The sequence below is a fragment of the Macrotis lagotis genome, chromosome 1 (genome assembly GCF_037893015.1).
Source record: "Macrotis lagotis isolate mMagLag1 chromosome 1, bilby.v1.9.chrom.fasta, whole genome shotgun sequence".
Taxonomy (NCBI): domain Eukaryota; kingdom Metazoa; phylum Chordata; class Mammalia; order Peramelemorphia; family Peramelidae; genus Macrotis; species Macrotis lagotis.
In genome coordinates this window covers 20,496,002-20,512,528 of record NC_133658.1, presented here as the reverse complement: position 1 = coordinate 20,512,528, position 16,527 = coordinate 20,496,002, and the positions used below count along the sequence as shown (strand labels likewise).

The 16,527-nt window shown below is 39.4% G+C and overlaps 1 protein-coding gene across 1 annotated transcript; it reads right to left on the bottom strand.

The window, feature by feature from the left end:
• Positions 1-3,000: 3,000 nt before the first annotated feature.
• LOC141494337 (N-acetyltransferase 8F1-like) lies at positions 3,001-6,545 on the bottom strand. Its single transcript, XM_074195422.1, has 2 exons — positions 6,451-6,545; positions 3,001-5,419 (listed from the first exon to the last, which is right to left on the bottom strand). Exon 2 carries the CDS (start codon positions 5,396-5,398, stop codon positions 4,727-4,729), a length of 672 nt encoding a protein of 223 aa, XP_074051523.1. The 5' UTR covers positions 5,399-5,419; positions 6,451-6,545; the 3' UTR covers positions 3,001-4,726.
• Between the last annotated feature and the right edge of the window lie 9,982 nt (positions 6,546-16,527).

Genomic DNA, 16,527 nt, shown 5'->3' with positions numbered 1-16,527 from the left:
AAATATGGTATCAGAATGACTGGATATGGTCCTGGATGCGAGGTAATCCAGAATTAAGGGATTTGCCCATGGTCACACAGCTAAAAAGTGTCAAAGTGTGTGAGGCTGGATTTGAACTCAGGTCCTCCTGATTCCAGGGTCAGTGTTCTATCCATCATCCATTCTATCCACCCTTAACTTGAACATGATATCATTTTGGTCTTTGAGATGAATGACAACACTATCATCTCCCATGCCTTAGATTTGGGGAGTGTAAAATAAATGCTTGTTGAGTGACTGTCAAGTCAGAATGTTTGATATAAAAACCATCTCCCAAAATTCAGTCCAATTCAATTCAATAAGTCTCTATTAAGCACCCCACTAAGCATTAGGAATATAAAAATATTCCTGCTCTCAGTGGTGGTGGGAGATTGTACCACCAGTGGTCCATAGGAGCATCAGTTTCATGGGCTCCAAACCAAACCAAGCTACTGATGGAGAGTGGAGAGTTAGCTGGAAAATTCAATATATGACCTACTCTTTCACAAGAACACACAGAATGCAGGGGAAAGAGGAGAAAGTGGACTCACACTTTCAGAACACTGAGGATAAAGAAGTATCCACAGTTCCAGGATTCTGGAAGTTTTTAACTCCTATTCATGGAATCCTCAAGAAGTTTCTCTTAAGCATGGGGGACTGGTGTCTCCCTATCCTTGACTCCCAGTGTAGACATCACTGTCAGCTAATCAGAAGATGTGTCTAGGAAATCCTCTAAGGCTTGCCAAATGCCTCCACTCCCCTTCCTCCCTAACTGGCTCTTCCTCAGAGGTCAAATCAGGAAGTCAGCTAGCATTTTTTATGTGCTAAGCACAAAGAAAGGCAAAAATCTACCCTCAAAGAGCTCACTTACAAATAGGGAGACAGCTCAAATACAGCTATGTTTAGATAAAACCCATATGAACACAGATCATATATATGATACCTCTGTGTGTGTGTGTGTGTGTATGTATGTGTGTGTAAAACTGGAGGCAACCTTAGAGGAAAGGCATTAATATTGAAGGGAATTGGGAAAGCCTTCTTGCAGTAACTTTACCTGAGACTTGGCAGAGATGAGGAGGGAGAGCATTCTAAGCTTGGGGGGCAGCTAAGGAAATGCTGAGATCAGTGGATGGTGTGTCTTATGGGAAGGATAGCCGAGAAGACTAGTGGCTCTTTGTCACTAAGTAATCAGAGGAGTGAGGAGATTGGGAAAGGAGGAAGGGATCAAGCTATGAAATACCTTAAAAGTCAAGTAGAGACTTTTATATTGAATTCCAGTGCTAATAAGGAGTCAGTGGAGCTGATTCAACTTTAGAAAGGTCACTGGAACAGGGAGAGGTTGGAGGGTTCTCATAACCCAGTCTTCTTAGACCTTCTTCTCTTTCATGATAACAGTGACATTGGCCTCTTTACTATTCTTCATACAGACTCTTCACCTCCCTACTGTGGACATTTTACTTGATTTTCCACCATGATTGTCATTCTCTTCCTCTCTGTCTCTGCCTCTTGGCTTCCTTGGCTTCTTTCACAGCTCAGCTTAAAGCCCCAGTTGATGGACATTCTCTTAATTTCCAATTTTTAGCCATAACAAAAATATCTGCATTAAGTATTTTTGTATAAATAGGTCCTTTCCTCCTTTTTTATGGTCTCTAAGTTACTGACCTTAACAGTGGATCAAAGGGTGCACAAAGTTTTATTTTCCTTTACAAATTGGATGTTATATCATTGGTCCATATAAGTTACATACTGATATTATTTCATTGTTCATGGTACATTTTAATAAGATGTAGTTTCTTCGTCTATTTTTAATTAAATTAATTTTTGTTTTTGTTTTGTCTGAAATCATGATTCCTTCCTCTCCTCTTTTTTTTTTTTAAATTTCAGCTAAAGGGTAATAGATTCTGCTCCTTTCCCTTACCTTTACTCTGGGTGTATCTCTCTGATTCAAGTGTGTTTCTTGTAAACATCAGATAGTAGGATTTTGGTTTTTAATCCACTTTGCTGACCACTTCTTTTCTTATGGCTGAGTCCATCCCATTCAAACTTATAGTTATGATTACCTACTGTATTTCCCTCCATCTTATTTTTTGCCCTATCCTTCTCTCTCTCTCCCTTTTTGCCCTGTCTTTTCTTACTAGCATTTTTTTCCTGATCTCTGTTTTCTACCATCTCCCCTCCCTTTTATTCTGTTCCCTTCCCTTTCTCCTATTATCCTCCCCTCCTACTTCACTTTTGGGTAAAACATATTTCTATACACAGATCTTGTTTATGTTATTCCTTCTTTGAACTAATTTTGTTCAAGCCATGCCCACCTCACACTTTCCCTTCCCTGGTAATAGGTCTTTTATACCTCTACTTGTACCTCTAATTGTACCTCTGTTTGGACCTCTAATTCACCACATTTTATCTTTCGATTCTCTCTTTTCCCTTCTTCCAGTGCAAACCTCCTTTCACCAAGTAATTTTTTAAATCAGCCCATCAAATTCAACTTATACTTAAATTGTTTGTGTATTCACTTTCTAACTGCCCTAATAGTGGTAAAGTCCTTAAGTGTATCATCTTCCCATGTAGGGGTATAAACAGTTTAATGTTATTGAAACCCTTAAATTTGCTTTTTTCTTGTTTAAATTTTTTGTGCTTCTCTTGAATTTGTTTTTGAAAATCAAATTTTCCCATAGCTCGGACCTTTTCACAAGGAATACATAAAAGTCTTCGGTTTCACTGAAAAAGTCAGAAGGAGGTGATGGCCATCATTTCTAACTCTAACTAGGATTAGTATAGGCAGCACAAGAAATGATATCAGGGCAGTGAGATGTAGCTGAAGTCCCCAAACTGTGAGCCCTTGCCTTAGTTTATTTTCCATGTGAAGAAAAACCCAGATAATATGGAACCCCAAACAATTGTCAATATAGTCAGACTGACAATTGTTCAGAAAGAAAGCCCAGGATAATTAAACAGAAGAAAGAAGAATGGGAAACTAAGTCAGCTTAAAGAGATGGCAAAATTTAATTAAATGCTTGTGACTACTTAGAAAGAACAGTGATCAATAAATATTTTTAAATTATGAAAATTTTAGGGGATCTGTGATGAAGAATACCATCTGTACCCAGAGAAAGAATTGTGGAGTGTAAAACAAAGATCAAAGTTTATTATCTTCAATTTTTAAAAGTTGCCTTATATATTCTGTCATTTTGCTATCTCTTTCTCTTTTTTTTGTAAGGCAAACGGGGTTAAGTGGCTTGCCCAAGGCCACACAGCTAGGTAATTATTAAGTGTCTGAGACCAGATTTGAACCCAGGTACTCCTGACTCCAGGGTCGGTGCTTTATCCACTACGCCACCTAGCTGCCCCTATTTCTTTCTTCCTTTTGTTTCTGATTCTTCTTCCACAAGTTCAATTTTGATCGATGCTTATCATGGAAGCAAATGAAAAGACTATATCATATTGCCTTCCAATGGGGGAGGGGAGGAGAAAACTGTAAAACACAAAATCTCTCCCCAAAAAAATGATTGGTAGAAATTGCTATTGAATGCAACTGAAAAACAAATAAAATATTCATAAGATTAAAAAAAAGAGAAAACTTCCCCACCAATATTTTCAAACCAGCTCTACCAGTTTGTCAGGTGTCCAATAACTGAATGAATGAAGGTGTTCCATCATAAGAAGGGATAAGATCTTAGCTATAAGTCCATTTGGGCTAACCCACACTCGACTTTTGAAGTCATTCTTGGCTTGTAGTTTAAGTGGCTAGGTCAGCCAAGTAAATTCCACCAACATGAATGCTATTTTCTGGACTGTGCCCTGGAATTTCAATTACCATTACAGTCTGAGGAAGCAGTAAATAGTTTACTAGATGAAAAATCTGTTTCTGAATTTAATGGGCCATCCTGAAGCAATAAGGAAGCTCTGATCCCAAAGTCATGAGTCACCCCAATGCATACTTGCTATCTCAAGTTGAACATATTGTGTTGAATGGGAAACAGGTAATGATGAAGCTTCAGCCACATCTGTGATGTTAAGAATGCTATAACCAGCAACCTTCTTCATTTCTGAGGCAGGATCCTTCAATAGACAAAGTCCATTCCTTCTAACTGTGTGACCTTGGGCAAGTCACTTAATCTTGATTGCCTCACATCCAGGATCATCTCCAGTCATCTTGATTCCTATCTGGCCACTGGATCCAGATGACTCTGGAGGAGAAAGTGAGGCTGGAGACTAAGCACAGCTCCCCCTCAATCAAAATCAATTGATGTGCTTGTCATGGCATCACCTCCCTGATGTCATGGTCTTCTTTGAGGATGAAGGAGAAACATCAATTTCTAAAGAAGTTTCCTTTAAGTTCACTCAGGGGGGAAACAAAGATCATAGTCATGATCTAAAGTCTCACTTTCCACATCAGACAGAAGAAAGTATAAAGGGGCATAAATGTAATCACCATCTAGGTCTGGGAAATCCTTATTATTTTCCTTGGAATATTTAAGGCACAGGATATCTCACAGAGGTTTTTTAAACACAGAGCTCCCCTTTTCTGTAACTTTTCCATCAATCCAAAATGATTTTTTGGTAAGGTTTATTTTGCAACAAGGAAATAGCTAATCAAAGGTGGCAGGAAAGTAAACACCCTTTAATATGCACAGCACATTGATGTGGACCTTGAAACCAGACCCATAAAGGATTTAAAAGGAATAGAGGGGTTGGCAAGTGACAGTCATGACTGAGAGGAAAAATCACATTGGTAATGCCAAATTGCTAATGCGGCTGTCCACCAGTTCAAGTAATACCATGATTCATGAGATTTGTGGAAGCCAAGACTTTCATAAAGTCTTTGAGCTGGATGATTGGAGTTGCTTGTCTCTAGGATCACTCCATCATACCCATGGTCACTGGCAAATTGGAGCACAGTCTGGACCAAGGTCCTGGCCAGCCCTTGGCCTCGATGCTCCCTCTTAACAGATAAACGGAGCAGTTCCAGATATTTTCCTCCTCTCTTTGGCCTCTCTGCTGGACGGGCAGCCACGATGCCCACTACCTGGTGCTCAGACTCTGCCACCCACAAATTGGAGCCTCTTGCACTCAGGTAGGATTTCTGGATATCCAACAGGTCAGTTTGCAAGGCATGTTCTATATACTGTAATACAAATTTCCTAAAAGTCAGCAATTGGCCAGTGAAGATGACAAAAAAAGACAGGAGAGATAAGAGGAGAGAGCCAGAGCCTAGGACCAGCACAATAGGCACCCCCAAGAGAATCAGGGAAGATCTTGGCTTCTTCAGCAAAGGCCAGAAGTCAGAAGGCACATTTCCTAGCAATCCCTTAGAAAAAATATCCCTTACGGCCTTCCAATCTTGGTCCTGGTATCTCCTGATGTAGGAGGGAGCCATGGGTGTTTCTGTCTCTGTCTCCTGGAGAAAAAGATCAGAATGAGCCTTTAGAATTCCCCCTTCCCACCTCAGAGTAACACTGATCTCCCTGGGGCTCCCTTCATTCCTAAGTCAAGGAAGGCTACCCCCCCCAATCTGCCCCAGCCACTCTGGAGAACAGCTACCTGGAGACTGAAGGAGGGAAAAGCATAGCAAAGAAGAAGCTTGAATGCTCAAAAGGACTTTGAGACTGTTTTGCTCAATTCACTCATTTTTAGGACAGCAAAATGAAGCAAAGAAGCTCTATAGAGACAACCTAGTCCAACTCCACTTAACAAATGAGGAAACTGAGGTTCAAAGAGGTTAATTGGCTTTTCCAGGGTCTTTGAACCCAGTCCTTCACTCTTTGTCTTGCCTTCTGCTGATCTAGAGGAAATGATTTCACCAAGGTAAATGGGAGCAGAAGAAAACAGGGCTAAAGAAGTCCAGAAGCCTCTTAGACTACCACAGAATGGGAATGATGTGCTTTTCTTCTCCATGCAGATGCTTACAAGCCAGGAGTTAGTAGAGCAGGGAAGCCATGTCCTGGCTATGGGCTGGCTCTCTCTCTCTCTCTCTCTCTCTCTCTCTCTCTCTCTCTCTCTCTCTCTCTCCCTCCCTCCCTTCTCCCTGTCTCCCACCCTCTTTTTCCTTTTCCTTCCTCTGTTTATTTCTATCTCTCTGATCCTCTATCTCTCCCTCCCTTTCCTCCCCACTCTCCCATCTACTCCTTCCCCTCTCCTTCCCCCTTCCTCCCCTGTCCCTCTGTTTCAATCTGTCTGTCTCAGTCTCTCTGTTTCTGTCTGTTTTCTCTCTGTTTCTCTGTCTCTCCATATCTCTATCTCTCTCTATCTCTCTCCCTCCCTCTCTTCCCCATCTCTCTCTCCCACTTCCCCTTTCTCCTCTGTCTGTTTCTATCTTTCTGTCTCAGTCTCTCTGTCTCTGTCTCTGTCTCTCTGTCTCTGTGTGTGTGTGTGTGTGTGTGTGTGTGTGTGTGTGTGTGTGTGTGTGTCCTTCTTCTGCCCCCTCCTCACCTGCTGCCTTTCCAAACTCCAGGCTGCCAGTTCTCTGGGTTCCTCAGTCCCAGTTCTGCTGCATCATTCTCTGCCCTCTTATATAACAGGCTCCCTTTTATGACTCCCAGCCCACGTGAGGCTCTCCACCCCTTGCTGATTGAAAAGGCCAAGGTCCCAACTTTCCCTCTTTCTGAGGACCTCTGGCTCCTCCCCCTGCTTAGCAGATTTGATCTGGGAAGACAGCATGGAATCCCACAGCCTCAAAGGTGAAGGGCAGATGGCCTCAATGTCACCCTCTTTTCATCTCGTTTCTACTTAACTGTTTGCACGTCTCCCCCCCCCCCCCAGTTTCTTGTGAACCCTTGAAGACAAGAGATTTCTTCCCTTTCTGTTCCTGTTGCTTATGGCATTGCCTGAAATACAGTAGGTGCTTAATATATGCCTGTCTTCCCTCTGAGATGGTCTAGATCATTATTCCGTGTGTTGCCAAGAAGTTTTTGATCGGGTACAAGTTGAACCAGAAGCCAAACAAGTTGAGCTTCTCCTTCTAAAGTTCAGGGTTAAGCCACAAATGGTGACTTGACTTCTTGCCCCTCAGTTGGACAGAATCTCCACATCTTCATTCATTTAACTGTTGCCCAAGTGCATTCTCAAGACAGGGGCCTATGTTGGACTCTGCAGACCCTAAGAGCTTTGTCCTTAGGGAAAGCAATGCCTTCAGTAGAGTGGGCAACTAAGACATATTTCATGTAATGAATGGACCTTGCTCTTTCCCATAGTCCCTGAAAATACTCAGAGGTTGTTTGAAAACTCCTCTACAAATAACCAATCAAATGTGAAGACCAGATTGTCATAGATTACACCTGTTATTTCATTTTATTCTTACAACAATCCTGAGGAAGATGCTCTTATTATTCTTATTTTATTATTTGAGGAAACTGAGGCAGACAGGTGTTAAGTTGATGGTTTTTCCACTCTCTGAGTGGCTTCTCTTTCCCTCAGGAAGTTGGTTTGTCAAAATGTCAAATGGAAGTTCCTTCCAAAGGCAAAGTCATAGGGGAGATAGCTGGAACTCTGTTTATTGCCTGTCTGAAGATATTTTCAGTCCCACTAATTTTCAAGGCAACAAGTCTAGGGGGAAGAGGCTATGCTCATTTTAGATAAGCAAAGGAAACATGATAAAATAGAAGAATGGGAATAGGGCAATCCCAAAGCAAAAGACTTACCTTCAATTAAGGGTAAAGTTCAAGTTAAAGAAACATTCAGAATGAATATATGATAAAGAAAACTAGGTGGGCACACTGTGGTCACTATTATTATTTGGCCTTCATTTTCAAAGAGGACCAATGACCTCAGGAGGGCGATAGCTTTCCTGGCAAGTGAATTGGATTTAAGGGTTATTAGGAGTCATCAGTCTCACTCTCTCTTCCAGAGTCATCAGAGAGGCAAGGCACAGTCAAGATGACTGGAGTTGGCCCAGACACTGAATTTTAGAACTAGAAGTTCAAATTTCAACTCAAACCCTATCAGGAATTTTCTTCCAACACACCTATGAAGGATATAAACAATCTCAGAGGGAAGACACTAAAATTAGGCAAACTCTTTGAAACCTGGGAAACACTTGAAGCCACCTGTCAAGATTTCATAGATCCTGATTCTGTCATCCAGCATATAAGCTTTTCATCTCATGTTTTGTTATCCACAAATTTGATACGGATAGCACCTGTACCTTCATCCAAACCAACTGATCCAAGGCTATATAGTCGAGAGGCAATGATAGATTACTAGGGTGCCTCATCATAGATTCCCATAAAAACTGATCACAACCTGCTAACTACTTTTTTTTTAGGTTTGTTTTTTTTTTTTTTTGCAAGGCAAACGGGGTTAAGTGGCTTGCACAAGGCCACACAGCTAGGTAATTATTAAGCGTCTGAGACCAGATTTGAACCCAGGTACTCCTGACTCCAGGGCCGGTGCTTTATCCACTATGCCACCTAGCTGCCCCTGCTAAATACTTCTTTTGGGGTTTGATCAATTTAGCAATTATCATCTAATGGCAAGACCACATATCTATACTTTATCCAAAAAGACAGAAAAAACTTGAATATTTACCTGAAATCTAAGTACATGTCCATTGCATTACTTGCACTTCATCTAATTTTTGAAATTTTGAAAAATATAAGGTCAATCTTACATGATGTAAACCTTATGAAATTCAATATTTATTGGTTACTATTCTCTCTTAAATAGTCACAAACATTACTTTAAATTTTGCTAATTCTTTTAGATGAGTTTTTTTATCTATACTCTATATTTTTCTATTATCCTTCTTTCTTCTAGTTTAATCATCCTCATTTTTTTTGACAAATTGTTAATCTGACTGAATAAGAAAATGAAGTTTTCTTATAAGTAAGTTCTCTCGAGCCTGTATGAGGATGTGCCTTCCTCACAAATTTACCTTCTCCCCCCCCACTCCGGACATTCCATAGGTGATTTGGCCACATTCCAAAGACTCCAGGAGCCAGCCACTCCTTGGAATACACAGGTAGTACTGGGGAGAACTGGCTATTCTCACAGTATTGACCTTATTCAAAGTAAAATCTTCCGGCCCCCTATGGCATTTCCTTGAAGTTTTCAAACTGCTAGACTTATAGGCTTTTCCCATATTACTGTTAAAGGAACTCCCTCCCAACTAAATTAGCATCTAGCCCTCTCTGTTGTCCACTGATAAATACCCTGAGGCTCCAAGCATTGGCGGGAATCTCACCCATGGAGAATTGATTCTGCCTGAGACTTTTCTTTCTCTCTTTCTCTCTCTCTCTCTCTCTCTCTCCCTCTCCTTCTTTCTTTCTTCCTTTCTTTCCCAAACTGGGACTTAACAGAAAGGATGGACAAGAACTTGGGGTCCCCCCAGCCACGGACTGTTCAGAGTTGATGCTCCCCCGAATTGGTGATGTTATCTTTATCTTTTTCTTCTACTTTGATTATAGTATTACTAACCCATTGTCTTTAATGTATTAGTTGCTGTATTGGATGTTATTGTAATCAATCTACTCCTCGTGTTGTGTAATTAAAATACTTTCATTTTTTACGAGTGTCAGTGAGAGTGTCATTTGCAGGAATCCGAACCTCATTTAAAATCACAATACACTGACTATATAGACAATTGTTTCAAACTTCCTGAGCACCTGGATTTTTCTTGACTTAGAATACAAACTAAGGCAAAGGACTCCCAGTTTGGGTACTTCAACTACATGTCACTATCCAACTACAACTCACTATCATTTCTTCTTCTGCCTATACTAAATCCTAGTTAGAGTTCAAAATGATGACTATCAACTTCTCCTTCTGACTTTTCCTCCAATGAAGTCATCCATCAATTAATCACTCAGAAATCGTGTATGGGTAGGCCCATCTGGTAAGGAAGGACTGAACAAATTGTGGTATATGAATATGATAGAACACTATTTTTCTATAAGAAATCATGAGGGACAGGACTTCAGAAAAGTCTGGAAAAATTAGTAAGAACTGATGCTGAAGGAAATGAACATTATACACACACTAACAGCAATATTATGTGATGATCAGTTATGACAGACCTGTTCATTTCAGCAGTACAATAATTTAAAAAAAAATTAAAACCAATTCTAAAAGACTTATCATGGAAAACATCACCCCTATCCAGAGGAAGATCCAGAGTTTGGATTTAGATCAAAACTTACTATCTCCAATTTTTAAAACTTAACTTTTATATTTTTTCCTCTCTATTATTTTTTCTCATTTTGATTTGATTCTTCTCTCACAACCTAACCAACATGGATCTATATACAGTATGATTGTACATGTATGGTCTGTGCTAGATTGCTTTCTGTCAAGGGGGAAGGGAGAGGAAGGGAGAAAGAGAGAAAAATGTAAAACTCAAAACCTTGCAAAAAATAATGATTGTTGAAAACTACCCGCCAAAAAAGTCACATATTGAGGACTTTCTATCTGATTAGGCATTGTGGTATAAAACACTTCTTGGAGGGAGATATAAAGAAAGGCCAAAATATTCCATGCCCATTGAGCTTACATATTAATGAAAGACACAACAGCTTAATAAATACACATATTCCGAGTGGAAGGAAAGTCATCTCAGAAGAGAATGCACTAGGGGGCAGCTAGGTGGCGGCTAGGTGGCGTAGTGGATAAAGTACCCGCCCTGGAGTCAGGAGTGCCTGGGTTCAAATCCGGTCTCAGACACTTAATAATTACCCAGCTGTGTGGCCTTGGGCAAGCCACTTAACCCCGTTTGCCTTGCAAAAAAAAAAAAAGAAGAGAATGCACTAGCAGATGAGGGTCCAGGAAGGAAAGATTTGAACTGAGCCTTGAAGAACGGGAAAATAAAAGGCAAAGTAAGGACAGGATTCCATGTAAAAAAAGTGGGGTTGAAACAACTTTACCCCAACTTTTAAATCACAACTAAATTGTTTACTATTCTACTTACCACAGCAGCCCTTTCAAACTTTTGCATCCCTCTGTGGACCTCCCATGGCTCTTCATCCTGCTGCTTTCTAAACTGAGGATTTTGCCTCATAATTCACTGTGAAAGTGAATTTACAGAAAGTTTCCTCTTCTTTCCTCCTTGACTCATATCATTCAGGTGCCTTTGGATACTATCTCCTCCTTTATCCCTTTTCCTTTTCCTCATATAAGCAAATCCCTATGCATGGACATTTGATCCCATTCACCCCATCACCTCCAGCAGATTACCCTCTCTGTAATCTCCACTCTCTTGGTAATCTCTCCAGGATCACTGCATCTACTACAACCATGCCTTCCATATCCTTAAAATAATGGGTGGGTAGGGGAGCCAAGATGGTGGAATAAATACTGCAAAATACAGTCTGGAATGCTAGAACTAACAACAACAACCCCAAGATGAAGCAGTTTATCCACCCAAGACAACTTAGAAGGTGAGCAGGAAGGACGAACGAAATGCACAGGCCACACAAGTCATCAGTAGGCCAAGTCCCAGCAAGTCAGGGCAGAGGCAAGCAGCCCAGCAGGCTAGCAACTAAGTCTCAGGCCCCCAACACAAGAAGCTTTTATAACTGCAGATAAGTATATTAATAATAATAGAAGGGGCGGCTAGGTGGCGCAGTGGATACAGCACCGGCCCTGGTGTCAGAAGTACCTGACTTCAAATCTGACCTCAGACACTTCATAATGACCTAGCTATGTGACCTTGGGCAAGCCACTTAACCCCATTTGCCTTGCAAAAAACCCTAAAAAAATAGTAGAAAGGGGTGGGGACAGAGAGGTGGCACAGTAGATAGTGTACCAGTCCTATAGTTAGCAATTCAAATTCAGCCTCAGATACTTGACCCTTACTTGTTGTGTGACCTTGGACAATTTACTTAACCCCAATCACCTTGCCATAAAGCTCCCTAGGAGCAGAGCCCAACTTCAAAAATCACAAAATAAGCTGAAAGAAATAAGAAAAAAAAAAACCCAAAAACAAACAAAAAAGAACCTAATCACAGAATGTTACTAAAATAACATAAAGATTAAAACACAAACTCATATGAAGACAAAAATGTCAAAATGACTGCATTCAAAGCCTCAAAGAAATATGTGAATTGGTCTCATGACTAAAAATAACTCCTGGAAAAGTTTTAAAAGGCTTTTAAAAATCAAATTGAGATAGAAGACACATTGAGAAAAAAAAATGAGAGTAATATAAGAGAATCATGAACAAAAAGTCAGCCTGTTGGGAAAGTAAGCAAAATATTAAAAAGATGTACAAAAATTCACTGAAGAAAACGACTCCTTAAAAAGTAGAATTGACCAAAAGGGAAAAGAGTTATAAAATCTCATCAAGGAAAATAATTACTTAAAAATTAGAATTGGGCAGGTGGAAGCTAATGACTCCATGAGACATCAAGAAATAAAAAAACAAAATCAAAAGAATGAAAAAAAATAGAAGAAAATGTGAAACATTTCATTGGAAAAACAACTGGCCTGGAAAATAGATACAGAGACATAATTAGGAATTAATGTACTACTTGAAAACCATGATTTAAAAAAAAAGAGTGGTGACACCATCTTTCAAGAAATTATGAAAGAAAACTGCAAAATTTAGCTACTTCTATATTATAAACTTAAGGTCTTGGAATATGTATTTGAGAGGGGGAAGAGCATGAATTACAACCAAGAATCACCTATGTAGAACTGAACATAACTCTTTTTGGTGGGGGGGGGGGATGGACATTTAATAAAATAGAGAATTTTCAAGGATTCCTGTTGAAAAACTCAGAGCTGAACAAAAAATTTGATTTGAAAATCTAAGACTCAAGAGAAGTACAATAGGGTAAATAAGAAACAAACAAATATGTGTTTCAATAACATTATAACATTAAACTGTTTACACCCCTATATGGGAAAATGATGCTCTTAAGACTTTACCACCATTAGGGCAGTTAAAAGTAAAAATATACTTTTATGGTGGTTTAAGTATAAGTTGAGTTTGATGGGATGATATAAAAAATTACTTTGTAAAAGAGGTTTGCACTCGAAGAAGGGAAAAGAACAAAGGGAAAGATAAAACGGGGTGAATTATTACACGCATAGAGGTACAAAGGACCTATTTACCATGAAGGGAAAGATGGGAGTGTGAAGTGGGCATGGATTGAACAAAATTAGTTCAAAGAAGGAATAACAGAAGGGAGAATTGTGTATAGAAATACATCTTACCCAAAAGGGAAGTAGGAGGGGAGGGTAATAGGAGAAGGGAAAGGGAACAGAATAAAAGGGAGCAGAGATGGTAGAAAACAGAGATCAGGAAAAAAAAACCACTGGTGAGAAGCAACAGGGCAGAGAGAGAGAGAGAGAGAGAGAAGGATAAATAGGGCAAAAAATAAGATGGAGGGAAATACAGTTAGCAATCATAACTGTAAGTTTGAATGGGATGGACTCACCCATAAGAAAAGAAAATCCAAAGTGGATTAAAAATCATAATCCTACTATCTGCTGTTTACAAGAAATACACTTGAAGCAGAGAGATAAACCCAGAGCAAAGGTAAGGGAATGGAGCAGAATCTATTACCCTTTAGCTGAAATTTAAAAAAAAAGAGGAGGGGAAGGAATTATGATCTCAGACAAACCAGAAACTAAAATTGATTTAATTAAAAAACAATAAAGAAACTATATCTTACTAAAAGGTACCATGGAAAATGAAATAATATCAGTATGAAACTTATATGGACTAAATGATATCACATCCAATTTGTAAAGGAAAATGAAACCCTGTGTACCCTTTGATCCACTATTAGAACAGTAATTTAAGGAGATCATAAAAAAAGGAGGAAAGGACCTATTTACACAAAAACATTTATAGCTAATGCTTTTGTTGTGGCTAGAATTGGAAATTGAGAGAATGTCCATCAACTGGGGCTTTGAGCTGAGATGTGAAGGAAGCCAAGGGAGCCAGGAGACAGACAGAGAGGAAGAGAATGACAATCATGGTGGAAAATCAAGGTAAATGTCTACAGTAGGGAAATGAAGAGTCTTGCATGAGGAACAGTAAGAAGGCCAATGTCACTGTTATCATGAAGGAGAACAAGGTCTAAGAAGATTGGGTTGAGAACCCTCCAGCCTCTCCCTGTTCCAGTGCATCTTCCCTCAGCTGCCAAAATGACCTTTCTAAAGCTGAATCAATTCCACTGACTCCCTATTAGCTCCAGAATTCAATATAAAATTCTCTACTTGACTTCAAAGGCATTTCATAGCTTGATCCCTTCCTCCTTTTCCAATCTCCTCACTCCTCTAATTATTTAGAGACAAAGAGCCACCAGCCTTTTTTGCTGCCCACAAGACATACCATCCTCTGCTCTCAGCATTTCCCTAGCTGTCCCCCAGGTCTAGAATGTTCCCCCTCCTCATCTCTTCCAAGTCTCAGGTCAAAGTTACTGTAAGAAATCTTTCCCAATTCACTTTGATATTATTGCCTGCAATTGTACACATATACCTACCAGCCCACATCCGCACACACACATATGCACAAACATATGGGTATCGTATATGTGTTATATGTGTACATATGTGTGTTATATGTGTACATATATATTTAAGTAGGTTTTCTTAATACATAATTGTTTGTTCGAAGTCTCCCCTATTAGTAAGTGAGCTCTTTCAGGGCAGTTTTTGCCTTTTTGTGTGTGCTTAGCACATAATAAATGCTAGTTCACTTGTTGACAACCCCGGGGAACAGTCAAGTAAGGGTGAATAAGAACCCTCAGTTTATGCTTTGGCTTCCTGTCCCTCTCTTTTTTTTATATTTTTAAAATTTTAATCATTTTATTTTTAGTTTATGAAATAAAACAAGAATTTCCATAATATAGTAGAATTTTAAAAAGATAGTTGCACATAAAATTGAAAATAAATTGTTTACAACTTGCTAATTCTTTAAAATATATCATGTAACTCTTCTTACCTTTTTCTTCCCTCCCCCTTTGCCCTAGAGATGGTTGCCATTAGACGCATACATATGATCAGACTCACTTGAGAGCAGCTTAAAATAATCTATTAAATCTTGGCACCGCACCCACCATCACAACACTCCTATGCCTCTGTGCATTAAATGAAGCAAATCAAGAATTGAAGAACCTGTTCCCATCACAGAACTCTGATCCTGCTCTCCACAAGCTCCATGAATTAAATAACCAAATTAAGAACTCTTTCCACTGAACCTAAGAGTATGTGTATTATCTTGCACTTGTGAACTTGCCATGAAAAACCACTCAAACCCTAGGAAAGATTGTAATTCACCTTCCCTCTTCCCACTTGTAATTTTTTTATATAATCTCTGCCTTTACTGACTGGGGGAGCTTTCCTTCTCAGGAGAATTCCAGTTCGCAAACTGCCTTTTTCATTCTGAAACTAATGAAGTTAAACCATTACTTGATTGCTGACATCCCTGTTTTTTTGGTTCCACTCTGTTTCACCTTCAGTCATTTCCAGATCAAAGACCAGTCCATTAAATTCTGTTGACAATAGTATCTCTTTCTTCCTAGGTTCTTTATAGTTAATTTGGATATTTATAATAGTCAAAATGATCTAGTCTCTCAAAGTTGTTCCTAAAACAATATCACTGTTACTGTAGGCAATGTTCTCTTGGTTCCGCTCATTTCACTCATTACTTCATGCAAGATTTTCAATGTTTTTCTAAAATCAGCAGGCTCATCAGTACAACAATATGCCATGATTTGTTTAGTCATTCCCCAATCGACCAATATCTCTACAATTTCTAGTTCCTTGTTCACTTCTTTTTGCCAGAGGAAGCACTTGCAAACCTTGAAGAGTTCTTGATATAGACCTTCCATCTTCCCATATGTGTGCTAATCATATTTTCTGATTAGCTTCCAGAAGTGTCTACACTGGGAGCCAAGGTAAGGCAGACACCAGTCTCCAAACTTAAGGGAAACTTCTTGAGGACTCCATGAATTGGAGGAGAAGTCTTCCAGCCCCCTGGAGCTATGAATTACCCCTTTCACCCTAACTGCTCTGTAAACCTGAGCCCACTTTCTCCTGGATTCTGTGTGTTCTTGTGAGAGAGTATGTCTTACATTTAACTTCCCAGCTAACTCTCCACTCTCCATCTTTGCTTTGCTATTGGTCATCATGATGTCCCAGTAATGGGTAACTTCTAGTGGTTTTCTCTACCCTTGAGAGTGGGGACTTTTTTCCCCCCAGCTCTATCATTTAGTACAATGTCTGGCACATAGTGGATGGTTAATCTATGTTTATTGAATTGGATTGTACTGAATTTTGGAAGACATACTTTAATATCAAATGTTCTGACTGCAAGTCAATAAATAGTCGATAATTATTTTTGTTTATGAATTGAACTGAATTGAATTGAATTTGGGAACAGATGTTTTTATATTAAATGTTCTTACTCAACATTAGGCAATAAGTATTTATCAAACACCTTCTGTGGCGACAATGCTAAGGGCCTATCCTAAGCTTGCACCACTCTTTCCAAAAACAACTTAAGGACAGCTAAATGACTCAACTAAGTATCTTGGAGACGGATGAAGGAGAAGCAGGCTTGGA